This window comes from Haematobia irritans, chromosome 4 (assembly GCF_050003625.1).
Source record: "Haematobia irritans isolate KBUSLIRL chromosome 4, ASM5000362v1, whole genome shotgun sequence".
Taxonomy (NCBI): domain Eukaryota; kingdom Metazoa; phylum Arthropoda; class Insecta; order Diptera; family Muscidae; genus Haematobia; species Haematobia irritans.
The window spans coordinates 132,834,624-132,859,036 of NC_134400.1; the positions used below are offsets into that span (position 1 = coordinate 132,834,624).

Here is a 24,413-nt window from a genome sequence, read left to right on the forward strand (position 1 = left end):
GAAAACACCGTTACGCCTAAATGTCCTTCGTGTCAGGGAAACAAGAACCCGAACGGTACTCGAGCAGGGGTGGAGAATCGTTCGCGAAATCTGACAGCCCCAAACCAACATTAACTCCAGCCGATATTGAATTTTCAAGGATCAAAGATTATCTGCCAACTAGACCTATGACTCATGCATCGAACCGAAACGTAGATACAGATACATCTGCTGAATCAGGCTCACCTGGAATAAAGATTTTAAAGAGGAATGGTTTTGAAAGTTCCAAGCCCACACCGGAATGTAAAGTTTCCTCTAGAGACCCGTTACATGTACGCAGGCAGAGATATGAGGATATCAGAAGCAGAATTTTTGGTGTAACACCAGCGAGGATTTTGAAGACGAGGCAGAGAGCTAGAAGGAGGAAGGATATTAGGAAGAAAATCGCGTCTGCCCGTTTGAGCGAAGAATCAGATGGCCGGATCTACACGACAATCAACATAAACGGAATGCCAATCCAGGGTTTGTTAGATAGTGGAGCAACAGTCTCTTGTTTAGGTTTGGATTGTTTAGATTTCGCCGAAAAAGCTAAGTTAGTTATACATCCGTACAAATCCTCTGTTCTTACCGCCGATGGTCGAGGAAATTCAATAATAGGTCGAGTTAGGGCAATGATACAATTCAATGGGAAGGCAGAACAAATTGATTTTTACTTAGTGCCTTCGCTCAAACTAAAACTTTTCTTGGGTATTGATTTTATGAAGGCTTTTAACTTGATTAGATTGGAGTTGAATAGTTTGACAGCATCGCCAAGTGAGGGACAGGAAGGCGAATATCCTCGTATGCACATTTTGAGCGGGAGTCAGGTAATTGTTTTAGAGGATGTCAAATCTCAATTTCCTTGTTTTACGAAGAGAGGTTTGGGGAAAACATCACTCGAAGTTCATCATATCGACACCGGCAGCGCTGTTCCGTTTAAGGAGAGGCATTTTCCAATTTCACCCGCGGTTCAGAAACTGATGTATGGGGAATTGGATAGGATGCTTTCACTGGGGGTTATTGAGCCGTCGGAGAGTCCGTGGAACAATAGAGTGACTATGGTGCAGAAAGGGGAAAAGGTTCGTATATGTCTAGATGCGCGGAGGCTCAATAATCTCACAGTGAAAGACGCCTATCCTCTTCCTCATATTGAAGGTTTATTGAGCCGGTTGGGTGATACTCATTTTATTACAAGTATAGATCTCAAGGACGCTTTTTGGCAAGTGCCTTTGGCTTTAGAATCTCGTGACAGGACGGCGTTCACGGTACCAGGGCGACCTTTGTACCATTTTACGGTCATGCCTTTTGGGCTGTGCAACGCGGCCCAAAGGTTATGCCGTCTTATGGACAAGGTCGTTCCTGCCCGTTTGAGGGAGAAGGTATTCGTATACCTGGATGATTTGCTTATAGTGTCGGCCACATTTGAGGAACATATAGGGATTTTGAGGGAAGTTGCTCGATGTTTGGATGAGGCCGGACTTACCATCAACGTTGGAAAATCCAAGTTTTGCTGCAGTGAGTTGAGGTATTTAGGATATATCGTTGGAGGTGGCCTCTTGAAGCCAGATCCGGAGAAAGTTAGGGCGATCGAGAAGTTTGCATACCCGACTACGGTCAAGCAAGTTAGGAGTTTCCTAGGGACCACAGGGTGGTACCGTAGATTTATTCGGGACTACGCTTCTCTGACGTCACCCATTACCGATACTTTGAAGAAAGGGAAGAGATTTGGATTTCCAGAGGAGGCTAGAGTAGCTTTCGATAGTCTCAAGGACAGTTTAATCAGAGGTCCAGTTTTGGTACAACCCGATTTTAACCGCACATTCTACATTCAGTGCGACGCTTCAGATGTAGGAGTTGGTGCTGTAATATTCCAGAAGGATGATGAGCAGGGAGAACACCCTGTCGCATATTTTTCTAGGAAATTGACGACTTCTCAGAGGAATTATTCGGTAACCGAGCGCGAGTGCTTGGCGGTTGTGCTAGCGATTAAGCGTTTTCGTCCTTATGTGGAACTAATGAATTTTGTAGTGATAACGGATCACTCGAGTCTGAAGTGGCTTATGTCACAGAGAGATTTATCAGGCCGTTTAGCTCGATGGAGTTTACAGCTTCAGCCTTTCACTTTCGAGATCCGACATCGCAAGGGAACTCAAAATGTAGTGCCGGATATGTTGTCGAGATACCAATTGGATGAGTTAGAATTATCTAAAGAGATTGTTGATTTGACGTCACCAGCTTTTAGTTCCGAGGAGTACACCAATTTGAGAGCTTCAGTTTCGGAACAGAAAGAGTGGTTGCCAGATCTGAAAGTTTCGGACCGGTGGGTATACAAAAGGACTGTACCATACAATGGAGATGTGAGTCAAGAATCGCACTCATGGAAATTGTGGGTTCCGGCTGAACTAACTAACGGTTTAATCGCACAAGCGCACCAACCGCCTAAATCAGCGCACGGAGGGATAGGCAAAACAATACGTCGTTTGCGGGAATACTTTTACTGGCCCCACATGAATATCCAAATCCGAGATTACATAAACAAATGCGACATCTGCAAGGAATCGAAACCAGCCAATACAATACTGAGACCACCAATGGGTCGCGAAGCAGAGGTGTCGAGACCTTTTCAGCGAGTCCACATAGATTTTCTCGGACCTTATGTCAGATCGAAGAGAGGAAACTGCTACATATTTATTGTCATGGACCACTTTTCTAAATATGTTTTTTTAAAACCAATGCCGAAGGCTAACGCTAAAAATGTGGTCAGTTTTCTGATTCAGGAAATATTTTACAAGTTCGGTTGTCCCGAAACAATAGTATCCGATAATGGAGTCCAATTTATCAGCAAAGAGTTTTCCGACTTGATGCAGACATTCGGAATTGAACATTTTAGGACAGCTAATTACGCGCCACAGGCAAACGCAGCAGAACACGTTAACCAGTCAGTACTCGCTGCCATTCGTTCATACTTGCAACAAAACCAACAGGAATGGGATTTACATATCTGTGAAATAGAATGTGCACTTCGCTCTTCCGTACACTCAGCTGTAGGAGCAACTCCATATTTTATTTTATTCGGAACAAACATGATCACTCACGCTTCAGCATACAAACTGGCGAGAAAGTTGGATTTATTGGAAGACCCGGAGAGCCGAATGGAGAATCGACACGAGTTTTTGGAAATCATACGGCATGGAGTAAAGAATAAATTACATCAGGCCTATGAGAAGAACTCGAAGCGGTACAATGCGAGGAGCAAAGAGACCAGATTTGTAGAGGGACAAGAGGTTTTTAGAAGAAATTTCCAATTGTCCGATTTTTCAAAGCAGATTTCAGCAAAGTTATGTAAACGGTTTGTAAAGTGCAGAATAGCTCGAAGGATAGGAAACAATCTATATGAAGTGGAGAATCTTCAGGGGAAACCGGTAGGAGTTTTCCACGCTAAGGATTTAAAGGCTTAATAGGGCGCTAGCCAGCCTGGGGTTGTCAGTTTTCGAGGATGATGATCGGATATGAGATTTATCATATCAGCAAATTGTGTTTGCTGATATGATAAAAATCGTTAAGCCAACTAAGGATGTGTGTACTGTGTCAGTGTTGTGCAGCACGTCACCGATTATAATTGATGACGTCAGCCACTAATTTGCATGACAGGACTGTGAAATGCAACTTTGCCAAATTGACAGTGAAGTTAGGTGCAGTTCGCAACTGATCGAAGGAGAAAATGCCAATGTGCCAAAATGGTCGACTTCGTTCTTTTTTACGTTTCCGGTGGACGAATGTGGATGGAGTTGTGCATTGTAAAGTTAAATTAAATGAAAAATAAAATTCCAATTGGAAAACGTGTGTTTGGTAATCCAGCCTCATCGTGTAATTTCGTAGGCATAAAAGTTCCTAAACAAAACCAAATGGGAGCCCGTGCTACGGGGAAGCCAAGTAAGTGGTTATTTTTGCGACATACCAAGAGGAACAAGACTTATTTTGAATTTTACCAATAGTGTCAAGCTTCGGAATGGTTTGTTAATGTCCCTGAAGGAAGAAGCAAGTCGTTATAAGTGGCTACCACCTTCGTGAAAATCTTAAAAGGGAAATTTGCCGACAATAACAAACTGCATGTGATTCAGTGGCACGAAAACAGCAATCCACCCGGCAACTTCATCCATCCAGAGAAAAAAGGCCAGTCAACACCCAACATCGGCACATCTACAAACGTGAGCTGCAATAACAGTAAGGCAATAATCATCACGGGCACAACAACATTCGATATCGATAATAACAGAAAGCAAATAGGGACCATCGGCAAAAATACAGCCACCACAGGCCGACAGTGACACAACACAAGTACCTTCAGCTCAGTTACAAACATCAGCGGCGTAATAACGTCGAGACAACATCCACCAGTGACACAACACAAGTACCTTCAGCTCAGTTACAAACATCAGCGGCGTAATAACGTCGAGACAACATCCACCAGTGACCATAGAAACATCCGCAGTAGGCAGTAACAGTAAGCCAACAACCATCAGTGGCGCAATAAAGACAAGGCAACTTCAATCAGCTACATAGAAAACCAACCACCAGACTTCCTCAGGACAATCATAAGCGGCATTAGCAAGATTCATCAGCGGCACAACGGCAAGCCATCATCCGCTAGCAGCACAAAGCAGAAAGGCAACATTTACCAGCGTCAGAACAAAAACAGAGAAAGCCAGCAACAGTAAGTCGAATGACTTTTATCTCCATCTTGATCGACATATCAGAAAGGCTGTAAGTAGTGCTTGAAAAATAAGTCAATTGAAGTTTCAAATAGGTGTCACTTTTACTGTTCTCGCGATTAGTGACCAGAATTTACAATCTTACTGGAATGCCACAAGTTTTTTTCAAATTCCCTTGACAATAATTTAACATTTGTATTCAAGCCCATTTCAAATCTAAATCCAAGTATTGTGGAATTCATACAGTAGGCGTCGACGAATGGGTGTTATTTCAAAGAAATTGTTTTGAAATATTCCTACACTGTAAGGAAATAGTAAAGAGAAAAAGAGAGTCATATTTCTAATGAATTAGTGACAACGATGGCTGAATAATATTATTTGACCTATTAATTTTTGCGAAGCTTTTATCGCTGTTTGTATAGATAGTAAATTTTTATTGGGCACCGTCAAGAAATTAATTGATCCAGTTAAAGTGGTTATCGGGCTAAGTCCTATAACCAAAGTGACAGCCATAATTACAGCTTCCATTCAACGTACAGAATCACACAAATAAATAAACAAAACAAAAAAAAAAAAAACAAAAATAATACATTATAGATTTCGTTAACCTGTCTATCTAGATTTTTCATTGGTTGGATTCAGTAGAGGCCTAAAAGCGTGCTCGCGTAATTGGCCTCATTTCTTGTCAGTAATTCGGTTAATGCTTTAACTGCATCAATTAATTTCAACTTTTTTTAATCTATTTCATTTAATTCAATATGTTTAGATTCAAATCTATTATTTCCATTAGTATGATAATATTTACTGTTTCAGTGTAAAAACGATTATTTCAAATTTTTTTTTAGTTTTAATTTTTTTGCGATTTACATAACTGACCGAAGATTTTCGGTAAGCCAATTATGATTACTGTAAACGAAACATTAGTTCATTCGAAATTAGTTTGAACCTCGTCTCTCTTAATATAGCGCTATATAGGGGTACTCATTTTGAGGTTTTTTTTATTTATTCTTTTATTTGATCATTGCACCGGTGATGTTTAACACGAGAACCAAAGTTTCGTAAACTATTCAAACTGTAATGGTTACCATTGAATTTATTTGGTGTAGACTCAAAATATTGTAATCCTGATAAGTAAACCGAAGTATTAAATACCATATTGAAATAAAATTGAATTTGTACAATGATTTTAAGTGAAATCTCCGATTTTCATTACGAACTTAACATGGTGGTGTAAACAGGTCAGGTAGGTATCGGTTGCGGTTGTGGTGAACATAGGCATATGGGGTAACCCAATGAAAGGCTACAGGGTTACCATGGATAGGTTGGTGGTGAACTAACTGAGGGAGGGTAAGCCAGTGGGTAAATAACATCTTCACAATTTTTTTACCTACACGATTTCACTGTGGATTGTCGACGATTTATAGCCCCGTTTTTCTTTATTATTGGCACACACTGGTTCATTTGGATTTTTTTATTAACGACAGTGACTCTGCTGGGATGCAACGAACACCCGCCCATGCGCGACGAGCCTTAGCCGCACACTCAACAACAAGTAGCCAGTGTAGCATACCCAGTAGGAGGCCAGCAGGGACAGAAACGTGACATATCTTATTATGGCACTAAATGCATTTTCAAGGCGACGTTTACTAACAGTATCAGTGTTGCAAAATAATTCACAACCGTAGAGAAGAATTGGCATCAAGTAAGACTTTGCTAGAAGCATACGTATATATTGAGGTGTATAAAACTGAGTTTGACGAAGAGTGCGTAGCATACCAAATACTTTTCCAGCAATAGCACAAATATTGTCCTTCCACGTTAGTGATTCGTTGAAGATGACGCCCAGATTTTTGGAGTTCTTAACGCGTTCAATATATTCACCGTCAATTTTTACTCGCACACCGTCAGATACAACTTGGGTGCGGTTACACACAATCATCATTTTAGATTTCTTCGGATTAATATGGAGATTGTTTTCGTTCGCCCATACACTAATATTATAAAGATCCAGATTGAGTTTGTCAATTCCAGAGGTAAGCTCGTCTCTTTTACAACTTAGATAGACCTGCACGTCATCAGCATAAATGTGAAGCTTAGAATATTTCAAGCAGAGTGGTAGATCGTTTATATACAGGCAGAAGAGAAGCGGCCCCAAAATGGATCCTTGAGGCACCCCCGAGCTAACTAGCAATGGTCTAGAAGTTAAATTATTTATATTAACTGATTGAGTACGTTTCCATAAATACGACCGAATTAAAGATAGAGCAGTAGGAGAAAAATTGAATTGGTGTTTTAGTTTTGAACACAGTATATCATGGTTTACGCAGTCAAAGGCTTTAGAGTGATCCAATAGTGTAAGACATGTAAATAGGCCATCATCCATCGCCGCTCGTACATCATCAGCCACATCAACAAGCGCAGTAATACAGCTATATTTTGCTCTGAATCCAGATTGCTTAGAGTACAACAAATTATGTCTCGAGATATAATCTGACATTTGCGAGTGTATTAGTTTTTCAAATGCCTTAGAAAGGTAGGGCAAAATAGAGATTGGGCGATATTCAGTTCCGTCTTTATTCTTCGGTATAGGCACGATTTTCGCATGCTTCCAACAATTTGGAAAAATGCTTGCTGTTATGATTTGATTGAAAATATCAGTAATAAATGGAAGTAGCAGTGGCAAACACATTTTCATAAATTTTGGTGGAATGCAATTCATACCCACAGCATTAGATTTTACAGATGAACAGCTGTTAAAAACATCAACTTGTCTAATGCACGCAAATTCGAAGTCGGAGTAGGAAGGAAATATATGTGTATTGATTGTTCGACAGGTAATTGTAGGTGCAGTAAGAATTGGTAAGCTTAAGAATTTTTCATTGAGTTCGTTGGGATCTGCATTTATTTGTTGCTGTCTTACAGATCCAATCCCAATTTCGCGAATAGTTTTCCACTTTTTGCGAGAATCTATCGCCGACTCAAAACGTTTTTTAAAGTAATTATTTTTGGCTCTCTGAATAGATGTTGTTTACTTTACTTTACTGATTATGCCAGTTAATTTTCTAATTGATTAAGTTGTAAGTTTCGCTGAACTTTTTAGTTGGAAATATTTTGGTTATATTTTTTCGAGCCATTGTGACCATATACGATTATTATACCATATATGTTAACCCGTGTAATGAAGCATGGTTACATGGTACATTTCACACATGCGGAGAGCTTTATTTATGATATATCTAAATTTTGTTTGGAAATTTTACGCTAACTACCAGCCAGTTTTGCCAGCATTTTCCGGGCACTTTTGCCCAAAATGTAACGCTTCCATCTCCAAAAATCCTCAATTTAATTTAAAATACCCCAATAAATTTTTAGAAAGTTTTTTTGAAAAAAGTAACGGAATAGACTGTGCTGTAGAAAATCCGTAAAAAATAAAAATTGTAAAAATGTGCAATTTTTGGTATACCAGTTTGCGAGTTACAAAAAGATAAAGATTTAAAAAAACAAAACCAGGAGGCGGGTGCTCAAAATATCATCCGATACAAGCTCTCATCAGAGTTAATTATTGGTATAAAGAGTCATCGAATTATTTTCTTATGCAAGTCATCTTCTAAATACTCGAGAAATAAAAATGGGAGTTCGGTCAACATGTGTATTTATGAATCGAAACTTAGTTCTAATTAGTCAAGAAATAAAATTGGGGTTATCAAGAAACAAAAGGGGTTGTTGTCCCGATATGAACTCTATTCTATATGTATGGGAAAAAATGTCTTAGGAAACAGAGTAAAATGTAAAATAGCTCTTGGACACCCAAATAAATGCAGTGGAATAAAGAGGACGATTTTTTTTTATATTTTGGAGATTCTCTGTACTTGTTTAAGCCTTTTTTAAGCATATAGAAGTAAAGAATTTCCTATATACTATAATTCTTAATCGTATTTATTATACTGGACACATTTCGAAAATTCCCCACAAAAATCCCCAAATTTGTGGAAATTCCCCATCAAGCCCCCAACTCAAAAATGTTTTCCACATCCACGAAAAATATCCCCGATTTGGGGAATTTCCCCAATACTGACAACACTAACTGCCAGCGCCCCATAATTAGGGTTTGGTATGACTCACTGTGTCTATAGCGGGAAATGTAGGGCGCTGGTGCGACATCTTACTATTCTGTGTTTTCTACTGACCGAGTGAAAGCAATGGCATGCCCGGAATAGAAAAAATCGGAAAATTCGAAGTTTTACTTTTCCAAAACTTGAAAAGATAACAAAATAGACGCTTCCAATCCTTGAAAAATTGAATTGTTTACTTTTGCAAAAGTATATGTTTTCTTATTTTGGGAAGGACGAAACGTCGACTTTTCCTGAGAAGCTCAATGGCTTCGGGACGTTGGACTATTGTGCAGGTATTTCCAATTTCTTATATGCAAGCGACCATTACCGATAAATAAATATCCGAAGAAATTGCCTTTTCCCACAATAGAGTTAATTTCATTTTAATTCAATTCTATACGACTCATTTTTTGTGAATTTTTGTATTGTAAAAAATCATTATATGTAATTACTTACTTGAGCATATCGGTGTGTTCCAATTGTAAAACCAATACCAGTAAACAAAACAATTAATCCTACAATAATAAAGATAATTCCACGGCCGAAAGAAAAACGTGAACCCACCGATGACACTTTTCTACAATGTGGACAACGGGCCAAAGAATTGTGAAACGTATTAAACTGAAAAACAAAGAGAGAGAACACATATCATGATTATGGAGCATTTAATAACTGGAGTTCATAAATTACCAAAAATGTATCCGAACAATGGCCACATGTTACACGGCACATACCCGGCATAGTGGGTACAGGTGGTGTAACGGGACTAGGTGCTAAATTAATAATACGCTTGCAATTTGGACGAGGGCAAGCAATGCGTTGAGAAGAACTTTTGCAAATGAGCAAACAGTTGCAAGGACAACGAACATATTTCTTGCCGGGCGGTGCATTACGAATAGGCTAAAACAAATTAAGTCAAATTTATTATAATTTATTTTTTTATTCGAGATGTTAGTCCACACTTACTGTAGCTTCATTGCACTGAAGGCATTTAACAACATGCTGATCTCGTTTCGAAGTTATATCTATCATACTTTGGCATACACGACATGTAACCATTGGCACACCGCCAGCAGTGCCCTGTTGGTATGGGGGTGGCACTTCATCGGGGCCAATAAAAGGCACATTCGATTGTGGAACTCCTGGAATAGCAAAAGAAGAAAGTTTACTTGGGTTTATAAGAAACTATTTTTGAGAAACGAAAATAAATGTACAATAATAAATTGATAACATAAATTAATACAAATTGGTACATAGTAATTGATCAATTATGGAAATAGCGATATCCACCAAAGAGAACATATATATTTAACAATTCAAACAATTTTATTGTGAAAAATGTATTGTCTCAAATGTTAAAAAGGTTTCAGATTTTGAACAATCTTAACAATCTTAAACTTAATAGCTACTATTTAGTAAATATAAGATAAGTATTACAAAAAGAGAGAAGTTTTAGCAACTCAGGTCATTAGCTAGATTATTAAGATAAAAAGATTTAAACCATGAATTTTGCTTCTTAGATTAATTTGTTAGCGTTTTCAATATTTTTTGTAATAGGTGATTTCAAGATGACCAATCCTATATTATAAAGCCTTTTTATGAACAGGAATGTAATATGTGCGTGAAGAAATACCGAATATGTTTAGCAGAATTCTGTTAATTAGTAGAGCACCGTAAAAATTTTTAAATAGTCTTCTTGATCAATTTAATTAAAGTTTTTTGCTTAATTTCCATTTGAAATCTTTTAGTCAAGGTTTTAAGCTGAAATCAAAAAAACAACAATAATGATTAAAGAAAAAACAACAATAACAAAACAAAACGAATGAGAAAAAGAGGAAGCACGCTCAAAATAAACCCAGCCAACTCAAATCGATGATTTGACGGTGGCAAAGGAAAAGAGATTTGTTTGTACGAATTTATTTCGGCATAAGCCGGCTATCATGTAAAACCTTTTTTCGGAAGGTTCAAGTGTGGTTTACTTTTGGGTTTAGTGAACTGCCTGAATTGAATTTATTCTGATAATTGGTTGATAGTTTTGCTGCAAGTAGAGGATGCTGATGAGGAATGTGGTAATTTCGAAACGTGCGTCCATCCAACCATCGTGCAGTCTATAGGGCTTTGCCCAAATAAATTTGACAAACATTCTTTTCCTCTGTTGGCTAAGCTACACTTGTAGTTTAGTCAATGCATGGTTTTAAGCTGAAATCAAAAAAACAACAACTATGACGAAGCGACAAATTTTCATATTCAGCATCCGTCTGTGTAATTTCTTGCCATCGAATTTGCAAACAATTAACAATTCTAACACATTCAAAATAAATGTAAATAATTTTTTAAACTCTCAGTAATTAAACAAATTCAATTTTTTTTTAATTTACTTATATTTAACTTATATTTTATATATTTTTATTTCATTTTGTAAATTTAATATTATTTTCATCTTTTTTGTGACAAAATTACATTCTGAAACACAACTTGAAGCTTGTTATGCTGGTTTTTTAATAAATTAAGTAAATAATATATATAATATTGTTTTAAGATACGTCGATCAGTTTTCAAGAAAAGGACATCTCTCTATCAATTTCTGGGGAGGATGCCTCCAGAGGCCATTATGGTCATTTGCAGGGTTTTATCAATGTAATATAATTTTAAGATTCGTCGGTTAGTTTTAAATAAAACTAGAGGATGCTCCCAGAGGCCATTTGGACAATTGTCCCACGATGACGTATATAGCATCCGAAATGCCTGAAGAGTTCTTCTTCCACAGATAGAGCACTATCTATCGAAGCCTTCAGGATACTCAAAAAATTCGAAGATTAATATATATAGGACCTACAGCTAACCATAGATCAATTTTTGTATGATTGGCGAGGATGGAAAAAATTTCTCCAATCTTGAGTGTGTATAAGCGAAAGTCTACAGTACGTTAGTAAAGATTTCCACTACATAATTACAAAAGACCATAGATTTAGGAAGAAGTAAATTGGGCTTGTTGTTATTCTTTTTCTCGAGAAACTAGAGATTAGTACCATACACGTTCCATGACAAGTTGCAACTTTTTTCAGTTTCTCTTTTTAATTTTGCATTCGTAACAAAACTTAATTCGCTTATTTTAGCAATTTTTTAACTTTTAAAAGAACAGCAACACTTCGTGGAATATTTTATTAATAATTTAGTGCAATCGACTAAAAACTTTGCATGTAGTTTTAAGAAAATAGCAAAACCCATCTTTTTCCATTTAGCCACAGTGGTCACCTTTCTCTCCAGGAGCAGTGCCTCCACTTTTTTCCAAGCCATATATTGAGACTCCCAAACACATTTAGCTGTATCCGTTTTTACCATAGGATAGAGCACTAAAAGATCTATATTTCACATATAAAGCTGGAACCCCATCTTTTTTCATTTGGCCACAGTGGTCACTTTTCTCTCTGTTCCGTATATGCAACATTACTCCGATTCGAAAGATTTCTGGCAAAAGGTTTTAATTCCAATAGAAAGCTATCGTTTCAGTTTACCTTTGGTTAAAATTTGGATTTTCTATCTCTTCCCAATTTATGCCAATTTCTATGGAGGATTATATCGAACAAAAATATTAGTATATAACTCATATTTTCGAATATACGGAATTTTCATATACGGATTTATTTTCTCTTACATATGTTATGATACTAATCTTTGTTTTATGATACTAACACAATAACATCTTCCTAAATCTATGGTCTTTGATAACTATAACTAATTTTTTTTTGTTAAAACAAAAACATATATAAGAAAGACTATTAAAACAAGTAAGTAAAGTCTAAAGTCGGGCGGAGCCGACTTATTATACCCTTCACCACTATGTAGACAAACATTTGTGTTACAATCTCAACTACTTCAAATTTGCTGGGAGCTATATAGAGGTTTGCATTTCCAGATACAAATACTTTTAATGGAAGCAATTTTTTGTACTTTTACAAAAACTCTAGAATTACAATTTAAATCGACTAACGCCCTGGGATGAAACACAATGTTAATAAAAAACAAGTAAGAAAAGTCTAAAGTCGGGTGGTGCCGACTATATTATAACCTGCACCACTTTGTAGATCTAAATTTTCGATACCATATCACATCCGTCAAATGTGTTGGGGGCTATATACAAAGGTTTGTCCCAAATGCATACATTTAAATATCACTCGATCTGGACAGAATTTGATAGACTTCTACAAAATCTATAGACTCAAAATTTAAGTCGGCTAATGCACTAGGGTGGAACACAATGTTAGTAAAAAAATATGGGAAACATTTAAATCTGAAGCAATTTTAAGGAAACTTCGCAAAAGTTTATTTATGATTTATCGCTCGATATATATGTATTAGAAGTTTAGGAAAATTAGAGTCATTTTGACAACTTTTCGACTAAGCAGTGGCGATTTTACAAGGAAAATGTTGGTATTTTGACCATTTTTGTCGAAATCAGAAAAACATATATATGGGAGCTATATCTAAATCTGAACCGATTTCAAATTTAGCACGCATAGCAACAATGCTAATTCTACTCCCTGTGCAAAATTTCAACTAAATCGGAGTTAAAAATTGGCCTCTGTGGTCATATGAGTGTAAATCGGGCGAAAGCTATATATGGGAGATATATCTAAATCTGAACCGATTTCAACCAAATTTGACACGCATTGCTACAATGCTAATTCTACTCCCTGCGCAAAATTTCAACTAAATCGGACCAAAAAATTGGCCTCTGTGATCATATGAGTGTAAATCGGCCGAAAGCTATATATTGGCGCTATATCTAAATCTGAATTGATTTCAACCAAATTTTGCACGCATAGCTACAATGCTAATTCTACTCTCTGTGCAAAATTTCAACTAAATCGGAGCAAAAATTAGCCTCTGTGGTCATAAGAGTGTAAATCGGGCGAAAGCTATATATGGGAGCTATATATAAATCTGAACCGATTTCAACCAAACTTGACACGCATAGCTGCAAAGCTAATTCTACTCCCTGTGCAAAACTTCAACCAAATTGGGGCAAAACTCTGGCTTCTGGGACCGTATTAATCCATATCGGGCGAAAGATATATATGGGAGCTATATCTAAATCTGAACCGATTTCAATAAAATTTGGCACACTTGACTATAGTACTAATTGTTCTTCTTGTGCAAAATTTTAAGTAAATTAGGGTAAAACTCTGGCTTCTGGGGCCATATAAGTCCATAACGGGCGAAATATATATATGGGAGCTATATCTAAATCTGAACCGATTTCTTCCAAAATCAATAGGGATCTATTCTGAGCCAAAACACATACTTGCGCCAAATTTGAAGTCGATTGGACTAAAACTGCGACCTAGACTTTGATTACAAAAATGTGTTCACGGACAGACGGGCATTGCTATATTGACTCAAGAGCCCACCCTGAGCATTTTTGCCAAAGACACCATGTGTCTATCTCGTCTCCTTCTGGATGTTGCAAACATATGCACTAATTTATAATACCCTGTTCCACAGTGTGGAGCAGGGTATAAATATGAGAAATATGAAGCGAGAGAAATTTTAATGCAATTGTACAAAAGAGCATTTATGATTTATCAGCCGATACATAGGTATTCGAGATATAGGACAATTTTAGCAATATTTACAATTTGCTACTCATCAGTGGCGATTTTACAAGGATATTGGTTAGATCTCGCCAAGATATGTGTGGATTGTGATATATTATTTGGTCAAGTCGGCGATTTGGAACCTTATTTAAAACTCAACCGTTCTGGTGAAATTCTGGCATTACAGTGTGTAGGATATGACTAAGATATTGCGAAATCATCACAGAATTTTGTGTAAAGTGTGGGAATTTTAGCCATATTTGTATTTGCAATATCTAAATCTGAACCGATTTCAACCAAATTTGGCACACTTACCTATACTATTAAACGTACTGCTTGTGCAAAATTTGAAGCAAGTCAGGGCAAAACTCTGGCTTTTGAGGCCATATAAGTCCAAATCGAACGAAAGATATATATGGGAGCTATATCTAAATCTGAACCGATTTCAATCAAATTTACCAAGCATTGGTAGAATGTCAATTCTACTCTCTGTGCAAAATTTCACGAAAATCGGTAGTAAACTTTGGCCTCTGTTGCCATATGAGCCCAAATCGGACGAAAGATATATATCGAAATCTGAACCGATTTGGCTATTATGTGAAGAACATCGGTTGATAAACACGCGAATTATGACCAGATCGGGGAAAAATATATATGACAGCTATATCTAAATCTGAACCGATTCTTTCCAAAGTCAATAGCGATTGTCTTTGTTCCAAAAAACGACCCTATACCAAATTTGAGGACGATCGGACTTAAACTGCGACCTGTACTTTGCGCACAAAAATACATGAACAGACAGACAGAGAGACGGGCATCGTTAAATCGACTCAGAATTTAATTCTAAGACCATCAGTGTACTAAACGATGGGCCTCAGATTTTTCCTTCTTGGCGTTACATACAAATGCACAAACTTATTATAATACCCTGTACCTAGGGATGCCAGACGTGCTCTTTTTTACAAAATGTATTCTTAAAACAAGATAGGCCAAAAGAGCACCTAAAAGAGCTCTATTTTTAGTTAAGTACTCTTTTTGTGCTCTTTGTATGCATCACAATAAATATTACTCCAACGCGATTCAGGAAATGGTAAAAGTAAACTGAACATATGTAAATGTCACACTACGAGATTTTCCTACGCCGTTATTTTATAATTAAATAGTGTTTTACTTTATATGTCAGAGTCGAAGAATATACTGCTTCTTCACTTTGTACACTGTTCTACATGTAAACAAACTTCTTTCAATAACATTTTCAAAAAAAAACACCAAACAAATGACTTACAAAGTATTGTAAGAAAATTAGTTTGAGTTGAAAGTGGTTTATTTTATGTATATGTTATGAAACGTTTTTTTATGTTTAAATGAATTATTATGGAATTAAATATTTTTATTATACCCTGCTCCACACTGTATTATAAGTTAGTGCATATGTTTGCAACACCCAGAAGAAGACGAGATAGACACATGGTGTCTTTGGCAAAAATGCTCAGGGTGGGCTCTTGAGTCGATATAGCGCTGTCCGTCTGCCCGTCTGTCCGTGAACACATTTTTGTAATCAAAGTCTAGGTCGCAGTTTTAGTCCAATCGACTTAAAATTTGGCACAAGTATGTGTTTTGGCTCAGAATAGATCCCTATTGATATTGAAAGAAATCGGTTCAGATTTAGATATAGCTCCCATATATATATATTTCGCCCGATATGGACTTATATGGCCCCAGAAGCCAGAGTTTTAACCTAATTTGCTTAAAATTTTGCACAAGAGGAACAATTAGTACTGTAGTCAAGTGTGCCAAATTTTATTGAAATCGGTTCAGATTTAGATATAGCTCCCATATATATCTTTCGCCCGATATGGACTAATACGGTCCCAGAAGCCAGAGTTTTACCCCAATTTGGTTGAAATTTTGCACAGGGAGTAGAATTAGCATTGTAGCTATGCGTGCCAAATTTGGTTGAAATCGGTTCAGATTTAGATATAGCTCCCATATATAGCTTTCGGCCGATTTACACTCATTTGACCATAGAGACCAATTTTTTGATCCGACTTAGTTGAAATTTTGCACAGGGAGTAGAATTAGCATTGTAGTTATGCGTGCAAAATTTGGTTGAAATCGGTTCAGATTTAGATATATCTCCCATATATAGCTTTCGCCCGATTTACACTCATATGACCACAGAGGCCAATTTTTAACTCCGATTTAGTTGAAATTTTGCACAGGGAGTAGAATTAGCATTATTGCTATGCGTGTCAAATTTGGTTGAAATCGGTTCAGATTTAGATATAGCTCCCATATATATGTTTTTCTGATTTCGACAAAAATGGTCAAAATACCAACATTTTCCTTGTAAAATCGCCACTGCATAGTCGAAAAGTTGTAAAAAATTACTCTAATTTTCCTAAACTTCTAATACATGTATATCGAGCGATAAATCACAAATAAACTTTTTCGAAGTTTCCTTAAAATTGCTTCAGATTTAAACGTTTCCCATATTTTTTTACTAAAATTGTGTTCCACCCTAGTGCATTAGCTGACTTAAATTTTGAGTTTATAGATTTTGTAGAAGTCTATCAAATTCTGTTCAGATCGAGTGATATTTAAATGTATGTATTTGGGACAAACCTTTATATATAGCCCCCAACATATTTGACAGATGTGATATGGTATCGAAAATTTAGATCTACAAAGTGGTGCAGGGTATAATATAGTCGGCCCCGCCCGACTTTAGACTTTCCTTACTTGTTTTATTTGAAAAAGTGTGCTCTTTTTATAAACTGAATGTGCTCTTTTTGCCTCTTCAAAATCTCGCATCCCTACCTGTACCAGAGTAGTGGTGAAGGGTATAAAACTGAGGAAATGTTTGTGTTACATAGTGTTGCTAAACAATGTATTACGATTAGAAACTTGATGAATCGTATATGAGATACTATTCGCCCCCACTTAGCCCTACCCTACTTGTCCACAAATTACAGATAATAACATATTACTCGATTTATGAAATTCCACACTATGGCTATATCTAAAATTCAACAAAAATATCTGTTACAGTATATACATATAACAAACAATATATTGTAGTTTCGTATGAAGGTTTCAACCTCTTTTGCGGTACAAAGAAATGTGTTTTATATATCAACTATACAATCTCATTGTTTTCAATTATGTTTTCAATTGATTATGTTGCCAATATATTCATTGTTGTGTCATTGAAAATGAACAGACTTCAGATGGACAGACTATTCTTCAAAAACTTCTTTATAGAAAAAGGGTCTTTATCAATACAAACAACAGCCTTGTTTACATAGAGTCTATTACAAGTCCATATTAAAGAAGTACATTTACCCATGCATTTATGTGTTGTGACTAAGATTTTTTTTTCGTAATTTCAGTCTCTGTGACTGAAATACGAATTGTTGTATTGACCCATGGACAGCAAATTTTCAGGGCATCAACATTTCAAGCCGAATACTATTGTAGTAATACCAGAAGGTACATCGGTGACGCAATATATCTACCGCCCGCTATGTTCATATTGTTGAGAAGAATTTTCCGAACATCACCTTTTATTAGAGGCGAAATTGGGGTTAACAAGACTTATCGATAGAGGAAATATGGAAATATAGAAATACCGATTTTTTTTTATATATTAACAAATGCATTCTATAAACAATTTTAGATAGTTCCTAGGAGTGTAATTTCCAAACATATAGCAGACTTTCTCACCGTTTTCACAAGGATCTTGTGATTGTTGTATACCCAATTGGAATTGATGATACCATATATGCTACCCGTATATAATATACATCAAATATTTTATCACTCCTTTCAAATTCTGAATGTAATACGTTGTTTTTTGATTGCTTCTAAGAAGCATTTCATTGACAAAAATATCTGGGCAAACCGTTTTGTAACAATACGATTTTAAGATAACTTACTCTTGGGTCATGAAAATAACTTGTATAGGAAATCAGCTGTACAGTTATTTCATATACATACATAAAGCACATCGTAACGTGATAACTTGAATGGGTAAATGAGTCATAGCAATGATAGCAGCACTTTATGCATTTATTTATATTTTATTTTAAATCGAAATTCAGCCCGCCTAACAAAAGAAGAAAACACATTGTCAATACAAGCAAGCGATAATGTGGTACAAAGCGAATGTGCAATCCAAACCTAATGTAAAAGTGAGAGTTGTTAATCGGCGTATGCCAAACAAAGGTAGCTGCATCATTCTATAATAATCATCATTTTTAATAAAAAAAAACTCGAATTTAAATTCGCACAACCTATATTTTAGATGAGTTAATTACATTTACGTCAATTATAAATGTGTACTAAAAAACGCAACAAGACCAACAGCTTCCGTATATAAAATAATGTATTATTATTTTATGCATCATAAATATCGAGGGAGGGAATGCAGTCTAAAATTGCATATATAAATACTAAATACCATATCATTTCAACTACTCTTTCAAAATCCGGACAGTAGTTTTTGCTATTGTATGTTTTCGATTTATCAAAAAATGTATGCAAGTAATATCAAAGATCACAGTTTTGCCATTGCAAAACTGAAGCGCTAGGTGTCTCAATCAATGTTGCCTCGGTTGATAGAATTCTAGCAAAAATGGTAGACTTTTTTCCTGTTTGGTAGAATTATTGTTGTTTTGGTATATTTTCTATTCTTTTAATAAAGTTTTGACCTGTAGAAACACAATTTTGGGAAAATCTTCTATAGAAATAAAAATTTAGCAAACCCTTCTATAAAAATAAAATTTTAGCAAAATTTTCTATAGCAATAAAATTTTGGCAAAATTTTCTATAGAAATAAAATTTTGGCAAAATTTTCTATAGAAATAAAATTTTGGCAAAATTTTCTATAGAAATAAAATTTTGGCAAAATTTTCTATAGAAATAAAATTTTAGCAAAACCTTCTATAGAAATAAAATTTTGGCAAAATTTTCTATAGAAATAAAATTTTGGCAAAATTTTCTATAGAAATAAAATTTTGGCAAAATTTTCTATAGAAATAAAATATTGGCAAAATTTTCTATAGAAATAAAATTTTAGCAAAATTTTCTATAGAAATAAAATTTTGGCAAAAATTTCTATAGAAATAAATTTTTTTCATTTATTTCATTAGTAATCGAAAACCACTACAGGCCTAAAATAATTACAAAGTTAAATTCAGAGTAAGAGAGGAAATTATGACCAAATTACAATAATAATATGTTGCTTAATTTACTGTTAAAAACTATAATCTTAAAGCTAACTTATATTTCACCAACCTATCAAATTTTATTTGACTTTTGATAATAATAAATAAGAAAAACAATGGCCAGCTTAGATATTTGTAGCAAAAATTGGAAAATAATGTGAGTATCTTAAGTTTAATAAAAGTTTTGAAAAGAAAACCCCAAAAAGTCCTTAACAGCATATGAAACGTGATCATGGTTCCTTAAACCGTAAGCAAAACGAATGATTCTGTTAAAAACTTTTGCAAGTTTTTCCACATTTCCTGCGGTAGTTGAGGTGTAAACCTCTAAACCGTATAGTAAAATAGGCATCAATATTGTTCTAGCAATAAGCTTCCTAACTTTTAATGGAAAAAGTACCTCAAACTGTTTAATTTCCTGAGAGTGAGATATCCCTAGAACTAATCTTACTAATTTGAAAACTAAAAGATAAATAATCATCCAGAATTATTCCTAGAGATCTATTATGACATACGTACTGTATTGTAGACTCGTCAAAACCAAGGGGGAGAGAATCGGGAAAAATGTCTCCAAACTGTGTAGCCACTGTTTTCAAGGTATTAACTACAATTTCGTTAAGACATGTCCATCGATGTATACATTCCAAATCATTATTAACACGGGCGACGAATTCAGAGATAGACTGATCGTCTTCTACACAAGCTAGTAACTGGATTCGGGTTTGGCTAAATGATATGTGTTGAAGAATATAATTTATATAAATGGTGAATAGCAGAGGGGCTAATGTAGACCCCTGAGGAACTCCTCTGGGAATTAAATCAGAAAGTCGTCCATCGCTTGTCATTGGGTTCCTCAATGTACGCTCTATATGCCATATCCCTTAATTCACTGGTTTGATTTCCTTAGATTTGTACCAGCTAATCTGAGAGCGCCGTTGCTTCTTGCGCAATGGAACATGCCTATCAAAGAGCTCTGATATTGCCGATGTAAGAAATTAACTTGGTCATTTGTAACTGTCGTTTCAAAAATAGGACTGAAATCAACTTGCTGTAAATCTCTTAGACATCTGCCAGCATCGATATTTCCATAATATCTGACAAATATTTCTTCTGGAGTGATATCTATTGCACAATTTATAGACATATAAATCAAGGCAAGATGTGAGTTTAGACCAGGCATTTGAAATTTTGGCAAAATTTTCTATAGAAATAAAATTTTGGCGAAATTTTCTATGGGATTAAACCAAATTACAGAATCCACTAACATTTGCTACTTGTTATTGTTGTTAGTTTTCAGAAAATAAACACTACAAATGAGTTTGTAGTCCTTGATTCTTAGTCCTCCCCGGGACGTAGACCCGACTGAAGTGAGAGCGGTTTCTTTTTTTAACCAGCGTAACAATTTCTAAAAAGTGGCATTCGGTCTAACGAATGATGGTATTTGTTGATGATATCTGGACCCTAAGGCTACGGAAGATTCATTCCATTTCTGTGCCATTGTCCACCATTATCTTCCAAAAGAAACAAGATAGTGGGTTCTTATTTCTTTCTTTCTATTAACGACTTGCCAGACTGCAACCTGAGGAATATTCTCGTTTTCATCAACGATTCTGGGTGGAGGATCTAGGCAGATATAAATGACGTGATGGGATTATCCTGGCCGTAGTGGAACGAAGAACCGCAATGGACCGACTATGGTCTAAGTGGACACAAATCAACTGTTTGCACTGTTTGTATTCTACATAACCTAACCTGACCTAAAATTAACCTCTCATAGGTTAGGTTAGGTGGTAGCCCGATGTATCAGGCTCACTTAGACTATTCAGTCCATTGTGATACTACAGTGGTGAACTTCTTTCTTATCACTGAGTGCTGCCCGATTCCATGTTAAGCTCAATGACAAGGGACCACCTTTTTATAGCCGAGTCCGAACGGCGTTCCACATTGCAGTGAAACCACTTAGAGAAGCTTTGAAACCCTCAGAAATGTCACCAGCATTACTGAGGTGGGATAATCCACCGCTGAAAAACTTTTTGGTGTTCGGTCGAAGCAGGAGTCGAACCCACGACCTTGTGTATGCAAGGCGGGCATGCTAACCATTGCACCACGGTGGCTCCTCTCATAACTGGGCACCTAAATGACCGTAGAGGTTTCACTGTATGAATATTGGATTCAGCGCCGCCTATACTAATACGAAAAATGCGATACAAATCCTTCATAAAAATAGGCAACATTTGACCAAACAGGGAAAGATGGAAAAGCTACATTTTAATTAAAGACACCCTGAAGCGATAACTTTCGATTGGTACAAAAACAAACAGTAATGTATCATATACAAGATTTTTGCCTATCTTGTAATATGTGAATGAATAAATAAAATAAAAAATAAACAGAAAAAATGTGTCCACTCATTTCAAAAGGCTGTCGAATGTGACACCATTGAATCTTACATTCAACTGTCTGCTGTCCATGTTGTGAATAGTGTGGTTTTGGTGGAGTGGAAGATGGGTAGAGGTTGAACAGTGGCGAACTCACTGTTTCACTTTAACCCATTAAAACCCAAAATGAAACTGCCGGACAAAAAAATAGATTTTACGGGTTTTTATTAATTCAGTAGCGACTAAAAGATTTCAATAAAAAACTGAAAATGTATTATTCACTTTTTAGAAAAAGGGGTGTCCTCATATTGGAACATTGGGCAGATTAAGTATGAAATTCTCCAAATGTTAAACTTTTATTTTACAATAAACTTATCTACACACAATCGAGATATTATATGCGACAAGATCACTTGGTACACGTAAAATAATTGAAAGTATTTTACGAAAGTTATCCGAATCAATAACAAGAATAGAACGCACTGAATATGACACTTGTTTAACAAGTACGACCACGTGTATTCCCAGCAAAAAATACTTCAGCAGTAAGAGTTTAGTTTTTGGTATACAAAAAAGTAGGCAGTGCATCCACACTGCATGAATCGGTGGCAATAACGTAAACGAGTAATCAAACTAGTTTATGATCATTCGTTTACGTTATTACAACCAATTCATGCAGTATAGATGTACGCCTACAATGCTATACTCAAGATATCTTGATATATAATATTATATATCACTTCTGAGCAATATTTCTATTAAAATGAGCAATTATATCAGCGCTATGTAGAAGCTGCTCTCAATCGAGATATCGCCCACAAAAATCAGCGCTGATTCGGTTGTTTTGTAAGTTGGTACAGCCTCTCTCCCTTACAATCCTGCTGAAATAGTGCTCCATTTTTTGCTGGGGTTGTTTTCCTTCACGCCAACAATGCTATACTCAAGATTATATATCACGTCTGGGCAATATTTCTATTAAAATGAGCAACTATATATGAGCTATGTAGAAGAAGCTCTAAATCGGGAAATCGCCCACAAAAATCAGCGCTGATTCTGTTGTTTTGTAAGCAGTTGGTACTGCCACTCTCCCTTAAAATCCTGCTGAAGTAGTGCTCCATTTTTTGCTGGGTTAAAAGGATTTGGTTTCCTATCTCTAAATTCCACGTACAACTGGCGCCCGCACATATAATTAAGAACCCAACGAGTGGTCTTTGGTAGGAAAGTTTTCTATGTCCTCGAACGGTGTGTCATAACTGACAGCGTGGGAATGTGGCCCTGTGGTCAGAAAAGACACGAAAGTGGCCCTTGGATCCGTTCCTAGGATAAGTAGACTGGCTATTTGTACAATTTTTTTACAAATTAACTATTTTTACTGTAACTTTTTTGCAATCCGCCTCCCGAAGTTAATATAACCAATGGTAATTGATGAAAAAACTGCGACGGTTCAATAACATGGCTCTGCGGCAGGTTAATGTAGACCCAATGGTATTGAGATAAAAATAAAGTAGAATCACAAATCGATTACACAAATATTCTTTGATATGAGAATGAACTGCCGGAATGCGCTATCAGAGGAATATACTCTATATTAAAAATTACGCTAACATCAGAAAATTGGTGGTTGAGAACACTGAAAGATGAATCCCAACTTCTTATCTGAAATCAATATAGATGAGGGCCCTCCAAATAGGGCGTATAACTATGGTTTATTAGGCCATAGTTATACGCCCAAAATCTATAAAAAGAAAAAACAATAAACATGCATAAAAGACTCCTTACAGTCGAGACAAGCAATGACTCAATTTGTAACACACATTCAATATAGAAGAAATCTCAAACATAAAACTTTTTTCATAGAAAAGTATCAAATCAATTGCAACGAATAACAAGAAAAAATCTACTATCGTAATGATCATTTCAAATGCAGTTGGGCACTTGTTAGGTTTCATAGCCGAGAAATTGTGAAGCTAATATTTACACTATTAACATAGAGAAGGGTTAATGAACCCACACTACTTACCTTCAGCCTGTTGTGGCTGTTGCTGAGTTGATGGTACTCCCACATCGGAAATCTGAGATTGGGTTCCGGGAGCAGCGGCCTCAGATGTATACATCGAAGAGCCCTCATCATTCTTCAATAAACCTTGCCGTTCGGAATCACCCATTCTGCAGTTGTTTTTTTTTTAGGTTTTAGGAAGGAAACGAAAAAACCAACAAAAATTTCTTTTATAATTTCTTAGTTTTTTTCCTTTTCTTAAATTTGTTTCCGATTTTCTTTGGTTTTATATTCACATTTACTATTGCATTTACTTTGGTATTTTCTTGGGATTGTCTGTCTTCTTATTCTTTAAGATTACTATATTTTTTACTT

The 24,413-nt window shown here is 36.0% G+C and overlaps 1 protein-coding gene across 1 annotated transcript in view; it reads right to left on the reverse strand.

The window, feature by feature from the left end:
- LOC142233294 (type 1 phosphatidylinositol 4,5-bisphosphate 4-phosphatase) overlaps positions 1 to 24,207 on the reverse strand; it is a 32,801-nt gene extending 8,594 nt beyond the window's left edge. Inside the window, exons 1-4 of the mRNA XM_075304174.1 lie at positions 24,063 to 24,207; positions 9,809 to 9,984; positions 9,533 to 9,742; positions 9,299 to 9,463 (exon numbers count right to left, since the gene is read on the reverse strand). Of these exons, the coding sequence (XP_075160289.1) occupies positions 9,299 to 9,463; positions 9,533 to 9,742; positions 9,809 to 9,984; positions 24,063 to 24,207 (696 nt within the window). The remainder of the gene's footprint in view (positions 1 to 9,298; positions 9,464 to 9,532; positions 9,743 to 9,808; positions 9,985 to 24,062) is intronic.
- Positions 24,208 to 24,413: the final 206 nt, after the last annotated feature.